This window comes from Grammomys surdaster, unplaced genomic scaffold (genome assembly GCF_004785775.1).
Source record: "Grammomys surdaster isolate TR1022 unplaced genomic scaffold, NIH_TR_1.0 125756, whole genome shotgun sequence".
NCBI lineage: Eukaryota > Metazoa > Chordata > Mammalia > Rodentia > Muridae > Grammomys > Grammomys surdaster.
Genome location: NW_021620588.1, coordinates 1050179 through 1065116, shown reverse-complemented (window position 1 = coordinate 1065116; position 14938 = coordinate 1050179). Strand labels below are relative to the sequence as shown.

Genomic DNA, 14938 nt, shown 5'->3' with positions numbered 1-14938 from the left:
GTGTGTGTGTGTGTGTGTGTGTGTGTGTGTGTGTGTGTGTGTGTGTGTAGTGCCTGCTCAGCATGAACAAAGCCCTGGGTGATTTCAGCCAGCATCCCAGCATCCCATAAACTAGGCAAACAACAAACAAACAACAATGAAAATATCCTCTAGATTGAACTGGTGAGCCGTGCCTGTAATCCTAGCACTTGGAAAACTGGTGTGAGAGGAATACTGGAAATTCCAGGGTAGCCTGGGTTACATAGTGAGTCCCAAGGAAGCCTGAGCTAAAGACTGAAACCCTGCCTAACTTCCTAAAGGCAAACCAAGGAACTAACTTAAATAACGAAATGGAACTTAAGTTCCAGTGAGAAGGTGCCTATAGTCAAGCTTGCTGACCTGAATTCAATCCCAGGACCCACATGATGGAAAGAAACCCAACTCCCATGCTCTGATTTCTACCTGTGTCCTGTGACATGCGTGTGTTCATGTGTGCACATACATATACACACAAGTAGATAATCATTAAAAAAATAAAAATTAAACCCCTCCAGTAACATGCAGAGAGCATTGCTGACTTAACCTTCCAGGGGAGGTTTTTATTTCATTCATGCTAATTAACTCTGCTCCTCCTAGGAGCAGATTTGTGAGATCTTTGGAATGACACGGTTACTTGGCAACCACATCTCCGATGCTCTCCCCTCTACTCTGTCCACACCTTTGTGCTGTCAAACATGAATCAGAGTCCAGAGGGCCACCATCCTTCAAGCCCTGGCAGTAAGAGTCCCTTCTGACCTGTCTGTGTTACAGAGATAGAGTCCTACTATAGTCCCCTGTGTGCCCTGGCAACAGAACCCTGACTAGAAGGTCTCAAATTCTACAACTCAAAGGTGTTCTTTTTTTTTTTTTTTTTTGACAGCTAGCATTTTATTCAGATAGCAGTCCCGTTACATACACGTGGTCCAAGAACATTCAAATAAGAACACAAATCAGAAGTTAAAGATTGGTCTTCAAACATCATAGCCAACAATGCCACGTTTGCCTATGATCTCTCCGATATAAAACCACATCCACACCTCAGTGGCCACCAAACCATTCAGCACAGCTTCCTTAACTGTAAGGTGTTTGAAGCTACCAGTTTTAGCACTTTGAATTATTTTTTTCATGCTCTGAATAGCTGTAGGGATTTCACCAGGGGTTGGGGGGGGGAACCAGCTCAACCTTGGCATAGTGCCAAAATGTGGCCAATCGAGGCTTCGAGTAAGTCACGGCAGCGGCCACCATCAACGGTGCCTTCTCCGAGAAGCTACGGACGAACTTGGCCATGATCTAAGGTGGAAGGTACTTCTCCCCGAACCGCCGGCTGAATCCTCAAAGGTGTTCTTAAAGTACCCACTGAAAAGGAAAATCATGACCCGGCTCTAGGGGTAAGGAGTAGGGGTATAAAATGTTGGAAGCGTGTATGATAAGAAAACCCTAATGAAGGAAGTGGTCCCTGGGGCTCAGGGCAAAGAGTGAGCCAGTCCTTTTGATTCCTCCACAGGTCTCATAGGAGCCGACAAACCTGCTCCTAGGAAGAGCAGAGTTAACTTGCATGAGTGGGATAGAATCCTCGCCTGAAAGTTACCTCAGCTATGTTCTCTGCATGCTAAATTGACTCTGACAACTGAAAACCTATTTCAAATGTTTGGCTTATGTGGGGCAACTGGACCCTCAGATGCAAGGGTTCCAGCCCCACACAGCTGGTACTAATGGGCTAGGGAGGCCTGAGGTGACACAACAGAAGCAAAATTAGAAGGGGCTGTAGGAGGGGCAGGGAAAGGAATGATGAGAACGGGGTCCTGCTCTCGGTACAGCCTGCTTCTTCTAGTACAGGAGCTGGTAGCCCTGGGTTTCCACTCATGGGGGAGTACAAATTTTCCAAACAAAGGCTTTCCTGGAAGTTCCAGTTTGGGAGACAGATGCAGGGAAAGTTGTGGGGACAGGTAGGAGATGCAGACTGAAAGCACTAAAATTCTTTTTTTTCAACTCCTGACACTTCCGGAAGTTTGTTTTTATGTTTTGTATAATTTTACTGTGTGTGAGTGAAAAAGATGTTGGTGTGTGTGTGTGTGTGTGTGTGTGTGTGTGTGTATGCGTGCGCACGCACACGTGTCCCAAGTCCTGGGTTCTCAGGCACGAGACACCATACCTGGCTCATTTAGAAAAAGAACCGTGAGCCTTTTCATGAAGAAAATACCACTCACCTACTGTTAGCCTGTAAGACAGCAATGCACTGCCCCTCCTCTGTCACTTGAACTTGTCACCTCTCTGTCACACCCATACCTCTCCAAGCAGATTACCAACCCTCCAGTGCTGACACCAGAAAGGGACCTTTCTTAAGAAAATACACGCGCATGCGCACACACACTTCCAGCTCAGACCTGGAAGACTGAAGCAGCTGGCAGCGTCGACTCTCAGCCAAGGCCTGGAGAGAGCCGAGGCAGAGCGCAGGCAGACCTCTTACCTTGACCAGTAGGTCCTCCAGGCTGTGAGCCGTGACGCCTTTTCGAACTTTCCGATCTGCTGTGCTAACACGACAGGGCTTCGCCCTGGGAGTCTCCCGGCTGGGCTTAGACACCAGCTGCTGGGTCACCACTGCAGTGCTCACTGCTACGTGCCTGGGGACATCAGTTTGAACATCAGATGACCTGTCTGCTGCCTGAGCGCACAGCTGACCCTTCCTTCCCACCAATCACAGCCTCTCCAGGTGGCTTTCTCAGAGCCCATCTGAGAGTGTGTCTCCATTTGGATGGACAGGAAAATCAGCTGCAATCTTGCTAAAATCATAGTCACTTCAGTGGCTGTGAGTGGCGCCCAAAGGGACTGTTTGTCTAACAAGTCCCCCAAACTGTGTTAAGTGTGGCTGGTTCTTGGACCAGCCACACTCCCCTGTGGACTACTCTGCTCTGTGGCCTTGTTCCCCTCGATGTAAAGTGGGGTTAAGGGGGGAGGGGTTGGGAAACCTGTCGAGTATTTTTGAACTCTCAGATACACAGGGTAGGAAGAAAGGAGCAGAGAGAATGTGAGTCTGGAATTTTTCGGGTTCAAGTTCAAAGTTTGTCTCTGCTACAGATTTGCTAGGTGACAGGTAATAGAATGCTCGACCAGTGACTCAGTTTCCCCATCTATTGACTTGACATATTAGTCCCCACTTCCCAGAGTAGGCATGAGGCTCCTGGGAGATCAGGAATGAAGGTACTCAGTGCAGAGGCTGGCCCTCCCTACTCCAGATGTGACAGGAGCCGTGATGGTGGCAGAGAAGAGTATAACCTGGGCACTCGCTCATCCAGACTGCAGGCTCAGGCACTACTCTAGGCAGCTCAGGTCTGAATCAGACCTGTCGGGATTTATGGTAGTAAGATTTTTTTGCTTGTTTTGTTTTAATGGGTTCTTTGCTTGCTTGTCTGTTTTTGAGATAGTATCTCACCATGTAGCTCTGGTTGACCTGGAACTTTCTGTGCATAGCAGACTGTCCTCAAATTCACCAAGATCTGCTTGTGTCTGCTCCTCAAGTGCCAGGCTTCAAAGTATGTGCCACTATGCCTGGCCATATCCATGTTTCAACTACACACTCACATGACTTTTTTTTTCTTTGAGACAGGGTAGCCTATGTAGCCCTGGCTAATCCAGAATTGTAGATCAAGCTGACCTTGAACTCACAAAGATCTTCCTGCCTCTGCCTCCTGAGTGCTGGGATAAAAGCATACACCACCACAGCCAGCCCCAAAATGGCTTTTATACCCATTAAAAGTTTGAGAAGTTCTAACTGATGGCTCCCCAGGCTCCCCCCTCTTTTCTATTCTTGGCTCCCCTCACCTGGACAGCGACCTGGGGTACAGAAGGCTGAGAGACTTCATGGCGTAGTCCATCCTTGTCAGTTGGATTGCGTTGGACCTGGAACCAAAGCAGAAGCGTATCTGGTTAGCGGGAAGGGAGGGGTCCTTCTCTTTCTTTCTTTGACCCAATGTGTTCCAACCCCCACACAGCAGCAACCCTCTGCCCCAGTCTCTCATCTGACCACCCATTTCCCCTGAGTCCATAGCAACTATGACCGAGCCAGCACCTACCACCTCCCCCTACTCCATAGCTGCTCCCCAACCCCAGTGCCACTCACTCCATTGTCTCTCCGACCCAAGCTCTGGTCACACTGAGCAGAAAAGCTGAACTCAGGACTGAAGAGGCCCTCACTGACTTGTCCCAGTCTCAGGGGACAGAGTCCACTTCACGCTGGCAGGAGGTGAGTCACACCTCCTCGTGCTGTGAGGGACCTGAAAGTCACCTATAGTCCAGAAACTCCACTCAGCCAGACGGCGGGGCCTGCTTTGCTCCATGGGCCCTTGAGCAATAGAGCCCTCCTGAGGTTTAGCGCTGGCCAAGAGAACTTTTGTACTGAAGACCATCTAGGTTTGTGCTCTCCAATACTATAGCTGCTACCCACTCAGAGCCCTTGGCACCATGACTGATGTGACAAAGCAGCTGAGTCTGCACTTCTATTACTCACTTAGGTAACTCCTATGATTTGTAACACAGCATCACAGCTCTGATGGGGTAGTACTCAGCTCGCTGCCTGCTTTTTCCCCTGTAGTGCTGTTCTCTGGTTCTTGCCTGCTGGGGCTGCAAGCCCCTGCACAGCCAGTCTCTTTACCTGTGATGCAGCTTGTATCACACTCAGAGCTCCACACAGACCACCTACAAGTCCCAGGTTCCCTGCTGCCACCTCAGGAAAGCCTTTCCCGATGACTTGCAGAAGGACCCTCCATTCTGCCCGCCCCCGTCCATGTCTCTGAAGCTCCTGTGTCCTTGCTGTCTCTGTTTTCAGCCCTTATCACAAGAAGCAGAGCCTAACCCAGGAGCGGGCATGGGGTAGGACTGCGACCTCAGCCATGTCAAAGCACTTTTGGCTTCTGATAAGGTAGATTCTTCTCAGGTCACCCCTACAGAGTTCCCTCACCCCAACCCAACACGACTCAAGCACAATTATCCCAACCCTGTTCCTTATACCCCCCTCCAACACGGGAATCCCCCCCACTTCTCTTGAGTAGCCAAATACCCCAGCTCCTCACCTCCCCCTCACCTCCCAGCCTCCTGGCAATACTGTGTGGCCAGGCACAGCCCAGGCCTCCCTCCATTTTATTTCCATCTCCTGGGAAGCCACTCCCCTGGCCCTCAGCCCCAGCTGGGGAAAAGAGCCAGGGGAGTGAGTTTGAAACTCTTCCCTAGGGATTTCAAGTCAGACAGACTTCCAGAAAGCCCTGAAATGGGGAAGAAGGCATGTTTCGAAAGCTTGAGAAGAGGTACTGCCCATGGCACTAGGCAAGAGGGCACAGAAAGCAACAGATGTGGCTTCTGGTCTGAGTTCTGCCCCCACACAGACTCTCTGCTCACATGAGTGCCCTCTGTGAACCCTGCGTTCTCTCCTCTGTATAATGTTCACGTTGAAGTCAGAACTGTCATCTTGACATTCAGTAGACTGAGGCGTGAGGAGGGCCATGAGTTGAAAACTATCTCATGCTATAGACTTGGCCCTGTCTCACAACCAAAAGCACACACAATAAAAACATTTGCCACCTAGGTGCTCAATGGATAAAAGTGATTGTTATTGACAATATGCTATATGCAATAAATAAAATCAGAGATTAGGACAAGGTGAAATGTGTAATATCAAAAATAAAAATATCTTGCTAAGAGAGGTAGCTCATGCTTGTAATGGCTACAATCCCAGCACTTGGGAAGCCAAGACAGGACGACTGCTATGAATGAAGCTAGCCTTGGCTATAGGAAGTTTGTAGACCAGCCTGTGCTACAAAGTAACAACCTGGCTCAAGAAAGAGGGTGGAAAAAAAATCACAAAATTTGGGTATAGTGAAATACAGGACTCAAGAGACAGAGGCAGGAAGATAATCTCCAACTCAAGAAAGTCTGCCCTACAAAGTCTCAAAATAAAAGAGTATAAAATCTGTAATCGTTCATTACAGACACTATAACTAAGAAAAATAAAAATTAGGCCAACAAGATGACCCATTGAGTAAGGGTACTTGCCGCCAAACATGACAATCTCGATTTGATCCTCAGGACACACATGGTGGTAAGAGAGAATTGACTACCATAGGTTGTCCTTACATGAACACACACACACACACACAAATATGTCTATATCAAAACCTCCATAAAAACGTTCACATTATTCGCGGGGTTGGAGAGCTGTCTCGGTGGTCAAGAGCACTGGCCACCTCCACAGAGGACCCAGCTTCTATTACCAACACCCATATGGCAACTCACAATTGTTTGTAACTCTAGTTTCAGGGGACTCTGGACGCTGCATGCATATGGTGCAAACACTATACACCAGAGTGCAGGGACTAAAGGTGTGTACCACTCAAACCTGGCTAAGATGAGTACTTTATAAATGCTTAACACATTTGTAGGCACAGCTAGTTGGGAAGCCGGTTCAGATCTTAAAGCAGCAACGTGAAGACAGAGATGCACAACCTTTCTTTGTCCTGTCCGGTGGGGACTCACTGGCTCGCAGGATAAGCATTATTTAGAGCTAAGCCAATCCCTGGAAGAGGCAACATTCATTCATTGAGCGCTTTCAGTGTGTCACTAAAATCCATCAGAAAGCAAGACAGCCTCAGCCCACACCTGGAGGAGCTGGACTGGAGAGCTGGAACACATAAGCAAGCAAGCAATTGGAGCCAGAAGTGCTGACGTCCACCTCTCTCTCAGCCTGAGCCTCTAAAGAGGCTTTAGAGCCTTTAGGCTGCGGCACAAACATCACCAGTCTAAGGCCAGCCTAGGCCACACAGTGAGAGATCTTACCTCAAAAACAAAAAAAGTTTTGTTTATTTATTTGTTGTTTCATTTTTGTTTCTTTCTTTGTTTTCTAACAATCATGTTCCGAGAAGAAAACAAACAAACAAACAAAAAACCAACATAGTTGGCGTGGTGGCTTAGGCCTGGGATCCCAGCCCTTGGGAGGCAGAGGCAAGCTGACTGCCTTGAGTTTAAGGTCCCTCCTGGACTACATAAGGAGTTGCAGGCCAGCATGGATTATAGAGTAAGACCTTGTCTTAGTTCAGGTTTTATTGCTGTGAATAGACCATGTCCAAGGCAACTCGTATAAGGACAACATTTAATTGGGACTGTCTTACAGGTTTAGAGGCTCAGTCTATTATCAACAAAGCGAAAATGGCAGTGTCCAGGCAGGCATGGTACAGGAGGAGCTGAGAGTTCTACATCTTCATCTGAAGGCAGCTAGAAGAAGACTGGCTTCCAGGCAGCTAGGATGAGGGTCTTAAAGCCCATACTCACAGTGACACACTTCTTCTAATAAGGCCACACCTCCTAATAGTGCCACTCCCTGGGCCAAGCATATTCAAACCACCACAGACCTTGACTTTCAAAAGAGTACTAGGGTCATCAAAATGGCTTTGTGGGTACTTACAAGTTCAATGAATTCAATCATTGGGACCTACATAATGGAAAGAACTTATTCTCGTGAGTCACCTTCTGATCTTCCCATAAGCCCCAGGTGTATATGTCACACATATTAGATAAATTAGTATAAAAGATAAAAATTAAGAAAGCCCACAAACAAACAACAACAAATCCAATGTAGTAGGACAACGCAGGTCTGAAGAACTGAATGGTCTGTGGACCCAGAGTGGGGAAAAGAGCTGTACCCCAACAGGTGAGAAGACAATAGACTGTTCTGGGGGGAGTGGGGGGGATGATACAATCAGAGCATAAAGAAAGCCACATAGGCCTGTTATTCCCTCACTTGGGAGGTAGTAGAGGCAGGAAGATCAGGAGTTTTCAACGTCATCTCATCTACACAGAAAGTGAGTGAGTTCTGGACTAGCCTAGGTTACATGAGACCCTGTCTCAAACAAACAAACAAACAAACAAAAAACAAGGAAAAGAAAAGATGTGGTGCAATAGATTTGAGATTGGAACACGAATAGCTCAACCCTCAGACAGACGGCAGAGCCAGGAGAAAGTCCAAGTGAGGCAGTTCCGAAAGGATGTTCTAGGCAAAGGGTCAGGCCCCTCCCTTCCACATTCACGCCCCAAACATTTATTAAACATTCCATGTGTACTTGGTGTGTCTTGATAGATAGGCCAGAGGCTGACTCAAGGAACTGGCACACTAAGTTTATCACAGGAGGCACAGGGGGCTAAAGAAAAAAAGCAGAGCCGGGCAGTGGTGGCACACGCCTTTAATCCCAGCACTTGGGAGGCAGAGGCAGGCGGATTTCTGAGTTCAAGGCCAGCCTGGTCTACAGAGTGAGTTCCAGGACAGCCAGGGCTACACAGAGAAACCCTGTCTCAAACTCCCCTCCCCCCCCCCCCAAAAAAAAAGAGTTCGAGGCCAACATGAGGCACATGAAACCCTTTCTCAAGAATAAAAACTTAGGGTCTGGGTCAGCCGTTAAGAGCCAAATAGATCTAGGTTCAAATCCCAGCACTCACATTATAGCTAACAAGTCCTCTTCCAGCCTCTGTGGGCACAAAAATCACATGGGGTGCACAGACAGACAGACAAAACACCCATACACAAGTAATCTTTAAAATGCTTTATAATAAACTTAAAATGTGTTTACTAAGGGTTTGGCTGCTTGGCATGAGCGGCCTGGGGTTTGGTTCGGCACAATGGCGTCTCTGGGCGCCGGCGAGCTACTTCTAGGGACTAAGTTAATTGCTCCGTGAGATGCAAGGAACAGCGGAAAGACCAAGAACGCATGCGCGAATAAGAAACCACAGAGTCAGTCCTCCCTGGATAGAGAGGCCGGAAGTTCTCCCGGAGCTACACGCCGTGTAGTGGAAGCCGGGCCGAAACAGCAGGAAAGGGGTTCGCTGGGTGCTTGGCTAGGTGGGTGAGCAAGAGGGTAGACGTTAGGGACCTTGGTTCTGCACGATGGCGTCTCGGGCAGGCCCACGAGCGGCCGGCACCGACGGCAGCGACTTTCAGCACCGCGAGCGCGTCGCCATGCACTACCAGATGAGGTACGAGGTGAGCCAGGCGTACCGAGGCCTTTCCCGGCGGAGCCTGCTTGTCCTGGGAAGCGACGCCAGTGGTCCTCACTCTGTCGCTCCCCAGGCAGTTGCCGTGCACCCGCCAGGTCCCTTGCTCCAGCGAACTCTTTTCTGTTTCCAGGCCGGGGAAGCCCCGTGGCCTGCCTCGGTCCGCCTTGTGCTTTGAGGGGGATCCAGCCTGTACAGGCACATGGTTCGGTGTTGGCCCCTCTGGGTGACCTTGGGAACACCACTTTTCTTTTTCAAGTTGAGGTCCCACAGTAGAATTCAGGCTGGCTTTGAACTCACAGCCTTCCCCTTAGCCTCCTGAGTGCTGCTGGTTTTCAGGAATGCACTTGGCCTGAAAACTACTTAAGATTTTTAAAGAAGATTTTTATTTTTAATTTCGTGTGTGTATGTGTGTGTGTTTGTGCACATGAGAGCAATTTGCTCACAGAATCCAGTGTTTGGAGCTGGAGTTACACATGGAGTTTTTTTTTTTAAAGATTTATTTATTTTATTTATGAGTACACTGTTGCTGTCTTCGAACACACCAGAAGAGGGCATCCAATCTCTTTACGGATGGTTGTGAGCCACCATGTGGTTGCTGGGATTTGAACTCAGGAGCTCTGGAAGAGCAGTCAGTGCTCTTAACCGCTGAGCCATCTCTCCAGCCCTACACATGGAATTTTGAGTCCATCAGATGTTGGTGTTGAGAGCCAAACCCAGAAGGATGACAAGCCATCTTTCTAACCCAGCTCCAAAGTGATTTTGTAAGCTAGAGTCTTGGTATGTGGTCCAAACCCGCCTCCATAGCAGCAAGTGCTCTTAGTCACTGAGCCTTCTCTCCAGCCCCCACGCGGGTTATTTCTAATTGGAGTCTCAGTTTTTATGTCTTCAGAGGGAGAACATCTCATATTTTTTAGGTTTTGTTGAGGAATTAGCAAGTCATTTGTGTAGAGGCACAGCATAGAAACTACCACAAGGTAGTTGCTAAACATGGCGCTGTCTGGATGTGGATGGTAAAAGGTGGCCCTGTCCAGCCTGAGGTTTAGGGATAAATCTAAAGAATATAAGAAGAAGTCCATATAAGAAAGTTTTTCTACGTTCCCTTATATGTTTGATAAATCCTTACTGGCTATCTATCTATCCTTTATTGTGTTACATACTGAGGCAATAACAATGTACAAAATAGACCTGTTATTTGGTTTCATGTTATACTTTCAATAAAGTTTTTTTTTTGTTTTGTTTTGTTTTTAAATCTTAAGCACTAGAAGAACCAGGAATGTTAATCACACACATTGTCTCTTTAGAGGAAGAGATGTATAGCCTGTTTCCTGGTAACCTTTGCACTGTGTGGCTGAGACCATACCAGATTCTCCCCTAGACCCTTATTGGGAGTTTGTCAATCTATAGACCCCTTTATTCTTTCCCTCACCTTCCTCCCTTCCTCCTTTCTTCTTTTCTTTATTGGTTTTTCCAGATGGGGTAGCCCCTGGCTTTTTTGGAACTCATTCTGTAGCCCAGGCTGGCATCAAACTCAGAGACACACCTACCTGCCTTCGCCTCCTAAGTGATAGGATTAAAGGCTTGTGACACCACTGCCTATAGACCCCATCTTTGTGGAAGATGTCACATGAAGTTTACAGAGAGTTTCAATGTAGCCGTGTCTTAAGCTTATTGTGCATATGGGATTGAATTAACTGGCCATCTCTGACAGTTGTGTTCAGCGATCCAAGGTGGGGACGCGGGGTTGGCAATGATGTAATGCAGGCCCTCACACTCACACACTTGGTGGATGAAGCAGTCTCTAACAGGCTTCAACAGCTTTACATATATACATGCACATACATGTATTTGGTAGATGAAGCAAAGCTCCAACAACCTTTCAGCTACAGCTTATATATCCCAGCCAGATCTTTCAAGCAGCACAAGAATCACAATGTGGTTCCATTCTGTTCTGGTTTTCTTTACATGAACAATTACGATGAGTATGCTTTTTTTGTTTTGTTTTGTTTTGTTTTTTTGTTTTTTTTTTTTTTTTGGTTTTTCGAGACAGGGTTTCTCTGTGTAGTCCTGGCTGTCCTGGAACTCACTCTGTAGACCAGGCTGGCCTCGAACTTAGAAATCTGCCTGCCTCTGCCTCCCAAGTGCTGGGATTAAAGGCATGCGCCACCACCGCCTGGCTACATTTTTTTTTTTTAAAGTTTCTCAATACCCTCACATGATCAAATCTCTTACATATTATGGGTGGAAAAAAAAACCCAAATTATTCCCAAGAATCCATGTGCATTAGTAACTAAGCAACTTGTTATAGATTAACAAAGTGCGAGCAAGCAGTTTTCTCAGCCAGTTTCTCTTACTGGCAGGTGACAGTTTGTGGTTACAAAGAAAGGATCGATTATATTATTTATCTTAAAAATAATCTTATAAAAATCTTAAAAGAATCATAAATCTAAAATTTATATAAGAAACAGTCAGTCATTTCTACTTTAAATCCTCAGAGTGCATATCTACTCATTAACAAATTTTTTATTAAATCATATCAGGAAGCTGAGGGCAAAGATGAATATAAGAAATCTTGATCACCAGCCCAGCTTTACCAAGAGAGGCAGGACAGCCATAGCTGGCCAGGCTGTCACTGTTCTTGTTCCCTGACCTTAAAAAACAACCCTTACTCGATATTTAAAAGTGTCACTTTCTAAGTTGTTCCCGGAGATTTTCCACATCAAAGCCACTAACCTAACTTTACTAACAATCTATATCTCCACATTCTTTCTAAGGGCGGTGGACGTTACTAACACTCTCCATCTCTAAGTCCTTCCTGATGTGATGGATGGATCATTAATTTGCTCCAGCAGCAAATTAAAGTACCTGCTTGAAAAAGATCAGTCACTATTTCTAAGTGCCAAGGACACTGCCCAGTGAGGGGCTGGAAACCCCCTTAGAGTTTTCATGCAACTCATAGATTAGGGGTGACATGGTGACTCTAAGGACAGGCAGGGAGATGCTCCATAACAGCATGCAGTCCTCAGGACACAAAGTCCTCAGGGCTCTGCCTATCTGAGGCACACGCATCGTGGATGTGCTAACCAGTGGGCCATATTCTATTTGTTCTAAAGCCGTTTGCTGTTCATCTTTGCACAGACCTCGATAGTTATCACCAAGAAGATTTTCACCAAATCATGCTGTGCCTAAATATACCTAAAAAACTACTTGGGGTCAGACTCCTGAAGTTTGAGATACCACCAGATACTGAGTTGTTAGCTCATGAAGATTATTAACTGTACTGGGGGTGGGGATTGAAGAGATAACTCCCTCCCCTGCAATGGATCAACTATAGGAGTAATTGCTGTTCTGTCAGGACCTAAATTCAGTTCCTAGCGCTCAGATCAGAAGGCTCACAAACATCTGTAACTCCAGTTCCAAGGTTTCCTTCTGGCCTCCAACAGCATAGGCGTGGATGTGGTGCACACATACACGTAAGATAAATTTTTTAAAAGAAAAAGGCAAACTGGATCCTGCCTTGAAGGAGCTTGAATGCCAGAGTGATTTTTTTTTTCCGCCTTACCTCCCACATTTCCTAAGATAAATTTATTTTTTCCTTAAATTGAATTTTTCAGCTGGTTCTTTACCTCTCTGTAGCTCAGACTTCTTGTCATGGCTTGGTGAGACGGTGTCTTGTTTTGTGGTCCAGGCCAACCTCCAATCTGGAATCTCCCACCTCGGCCTCCCAGGCGCTGCTCTTCAGTCTTGAAGTGTACTTGAATAGTTTGCCGTTACTGCCTCTCCCCTGTGTCTTGCCACTTGATTTCTTGATAAACACATACATAAATGTTTATGCCTTTGTGCCTGCATGTTTTTGTCTCTGCATAGAATGCTCACCTCCACTCATCTAGAACCTAGGCTGAAATAGCTTTCTCCTCTACACAAATAGCCTTCTCTGGTACTCTATCTTATGCCACGTTGATTACTCCTTAGAATGTCCTGGGAAAGCCGGGCAGTGGTGGCGCACGCTTTTGATCCCAGCACTTGGGAGGCAGAGGCAGGCAGGTTTCTGAGTTCTGAGTTCCAGGCCAGCCTGGTCTACAGAGTGAGTTCCAGGATAGCCAGGGCTATACAGAGAAATCCTGTCTCGAAAAACCACACAAAAAAATCTATCTATCTATCTATCTATCTATCTATCTATCTATCTATCTCCTGGGCATATGTGTATTTACTTGAGCTTTACACTTTTTGTTTTTTGGTTTGGTTTTTCGAGATAGGGTTTCTCTGTGTAGCCCTGGCTGTCCTGGAACTCACTCTGTAAACCAGGCTAGCCTCGAACTCTCGAACTAAGAAACCTGCCTGCCTCTGCCTCCCAAGTGCTGGGATTGAAGGCGTGTGCCACCACCGCCTGGCTTACACTTCATTTTTTAATTACTTTCTTCTCCATCTCTTGTACCTCTGTCAGAGGCTGTGTCACTCACATTGTATCCGTGTGTCCTATACACATGCCTGGAATACAGTTGGTGGTCAGAGCACTTTGAATGAAAATTGCTTCTCCCTTTGCTCTGCCTTACAGTGTGACACTCAAGTATGAAATCAAGAAGCTGATCTACGTGCATCTCGTCATATGGCTGCTGTTGGTTGCCAAGATGAGCGTGGGACACCTGAGGCTCTTGTCACATGATCAGGTGGCCATGCCCTATCAGTGGGAATATCCATACTTGCTGAGCATTGTGCCCTCTGTCTTGGGCCTTCTCTCCTTCCCCCGAAACAACATTAGCTACCTGGTGCTCTCCATGATCAGCATGGGGCTCTTCTCCATCGCTCCCCTCATTTACGGCAGCATGGAGATGTTCCCTGCGGCACAGCAACTTTACCGCCATGGCAAGGCCTATCGCTTCCTGTTTGGTTTTTCTGCTGTCTCTGTCATGTACCTGGTGTTGATACTGGCAGTCCAAGTTCATGCCTGGCAACTGTACTACAGCAAGAAACTCTTAGACTCTTGGTTCACCAGCACACAGGAGAAGAAACGTAAATAAAGCCTGCTTGACGGACTGATCTGAGGGGTAAAACCTTGGTCTCCCATTGAGCAGCATGAAGGGGGCTGTTCAGAATCTCCATAGACTGTGGCATCTGTGATGTTGGCACCTAGTGCACACTAGACTCTCTGTTACCATCTGCTGAGGTGGCAAAGCTGTAGTATTTAATTTATTCTTGACTAGCTACAGCTGGGTGACCAGTGGCTGTGACACACCTTACCTGGTTGAACTTGAGGCCCTCTAGAGTTTGGGTTTTCCAGACTGAGCCTTACCCTTGCCTTCTCTTGGTCATACTCCCTACTTCCATTTGTCACCTCTTCACCACCAGTCCTAGAAGAGATCTGGAATAAATCAGTACGTGAAAGTCTACTTCAGTCTGTGGGTCACAGGGCAGGCAACATTTGGGAAGTTGCTCCCCTGTGGGCTGTTCTGTTTACTGCAAACCATTTTAAATCAAAAGAACCTCAATAAAGTTACAACTGTCCTGTGCCTTGTGTTGGAGGTTTGATTGATTTTCAGAGTTGTATGGGACTGCCCGTGGAGAAGAGAGAAGGTACGGATCTGTCAGCTGCAGCCTTCTAGCTTTTAGGTAAGAACTACCCTGGGGTAAGGAGCACTGGAACTGTGGTTCAGGGGTTAAGAGCACTGGCTGCTCTTACAGAGGACCCAGGTTCGGTTCTCCGCACCCACATGGTGGCTCAAAACCATTTGTAATTACTGTCTTTGATGCCCTCTTCCTGCCTCTGGAGATACTTGATGGGCATGAACTATTAAGACAAACTTGCAGACAGAATATTCATACACAGAAAATATGGCAATTTAGTTCTGGTTGTCCTGGAACCCACTATGTAGAACAGATTGAATGCAAACTCACA

At 46.9% G+C, this 14938-nt stretch overlaps 2 protein-coding genes and 1 pseudogene across 3 annotated transcripts in view; 1 reads left to right on the top strand and 2 right to left on the bottom strand.

Annotated features, from left to right (window-relative positions):
- Positions 1–4193, bottom strand: part of Cidec (cell death inducing DFFA like effector c) — a 12901-nt gene extending 8708 nt beyond the window's left edge. Inside the window, exons 1-3 of the mRNA XM_028788681.1 lie at positions 4136–4193; positions 3838–3915; positions 2486–2639 (exon numbers count right to left, since the gene is read on the bottom strand). Coding sequence (XP_028644514.1) covers positions 2486–2639; positions 3838–3915; positions 4136–4140 — 237 coding nt within the window. The 5' untranslated portion in view covers positions 4141–4193. The remainder of the gene's footprint in view (positions 1–2485; positions 2640–3837; positions 3916–4135) is intronic.
- On the bottom strand, positions 944–1305 carry LOC114639876 (annotated as a pseudogene).
- A 4605-nt stretch (positions 4194–8798) lies between the features above and the next one.
- On the top strand, positions 8799–14552 carry Jagn1 (jagunal homolog 1). Of its 2 annotated transcripts, none has more exons than XM_028788682.1 (2): positions 8799–9027; positions 13601–14552. In XM_028788682.1, the coding sequence occupies exons 1-2, from the start codon at positions 8939–8941 to the stop codon at positions 14061–14063; spliced, it is 552 nt and encodes a 183-aa protein (XP_028644515.1). In that variant the 5' UTR covers positions 8799–8938; the 3' UTR covers positions 14064–14552. The 2 variants fall into 2 exon arrangements, with proteins under 2 accessions (XP_028644515.1, XP_028644516.1); XM_028788683.1 differs by having other exon boundaries at positions 8990–9034.
- The last annotated feature ends 386 nt before the right edge of the window (positions 14553–14938 follow it).

Coding starts and splice junctions, on each gene's coding strand:
- Jagn1 (XM_028788682.1), top strand. CDS start 8,939: ATGGCGTCTCGGGCAGGCCCACGAGCGGCCGGCACCGACGGCAGCGAC. Junction 9,028..13,600: donor GCCATGCACTACCAGATGAG/GTACGAGGTGAG, acceptor TCTGCCTTACAG/TGTGACACTCAAGTATGAAA.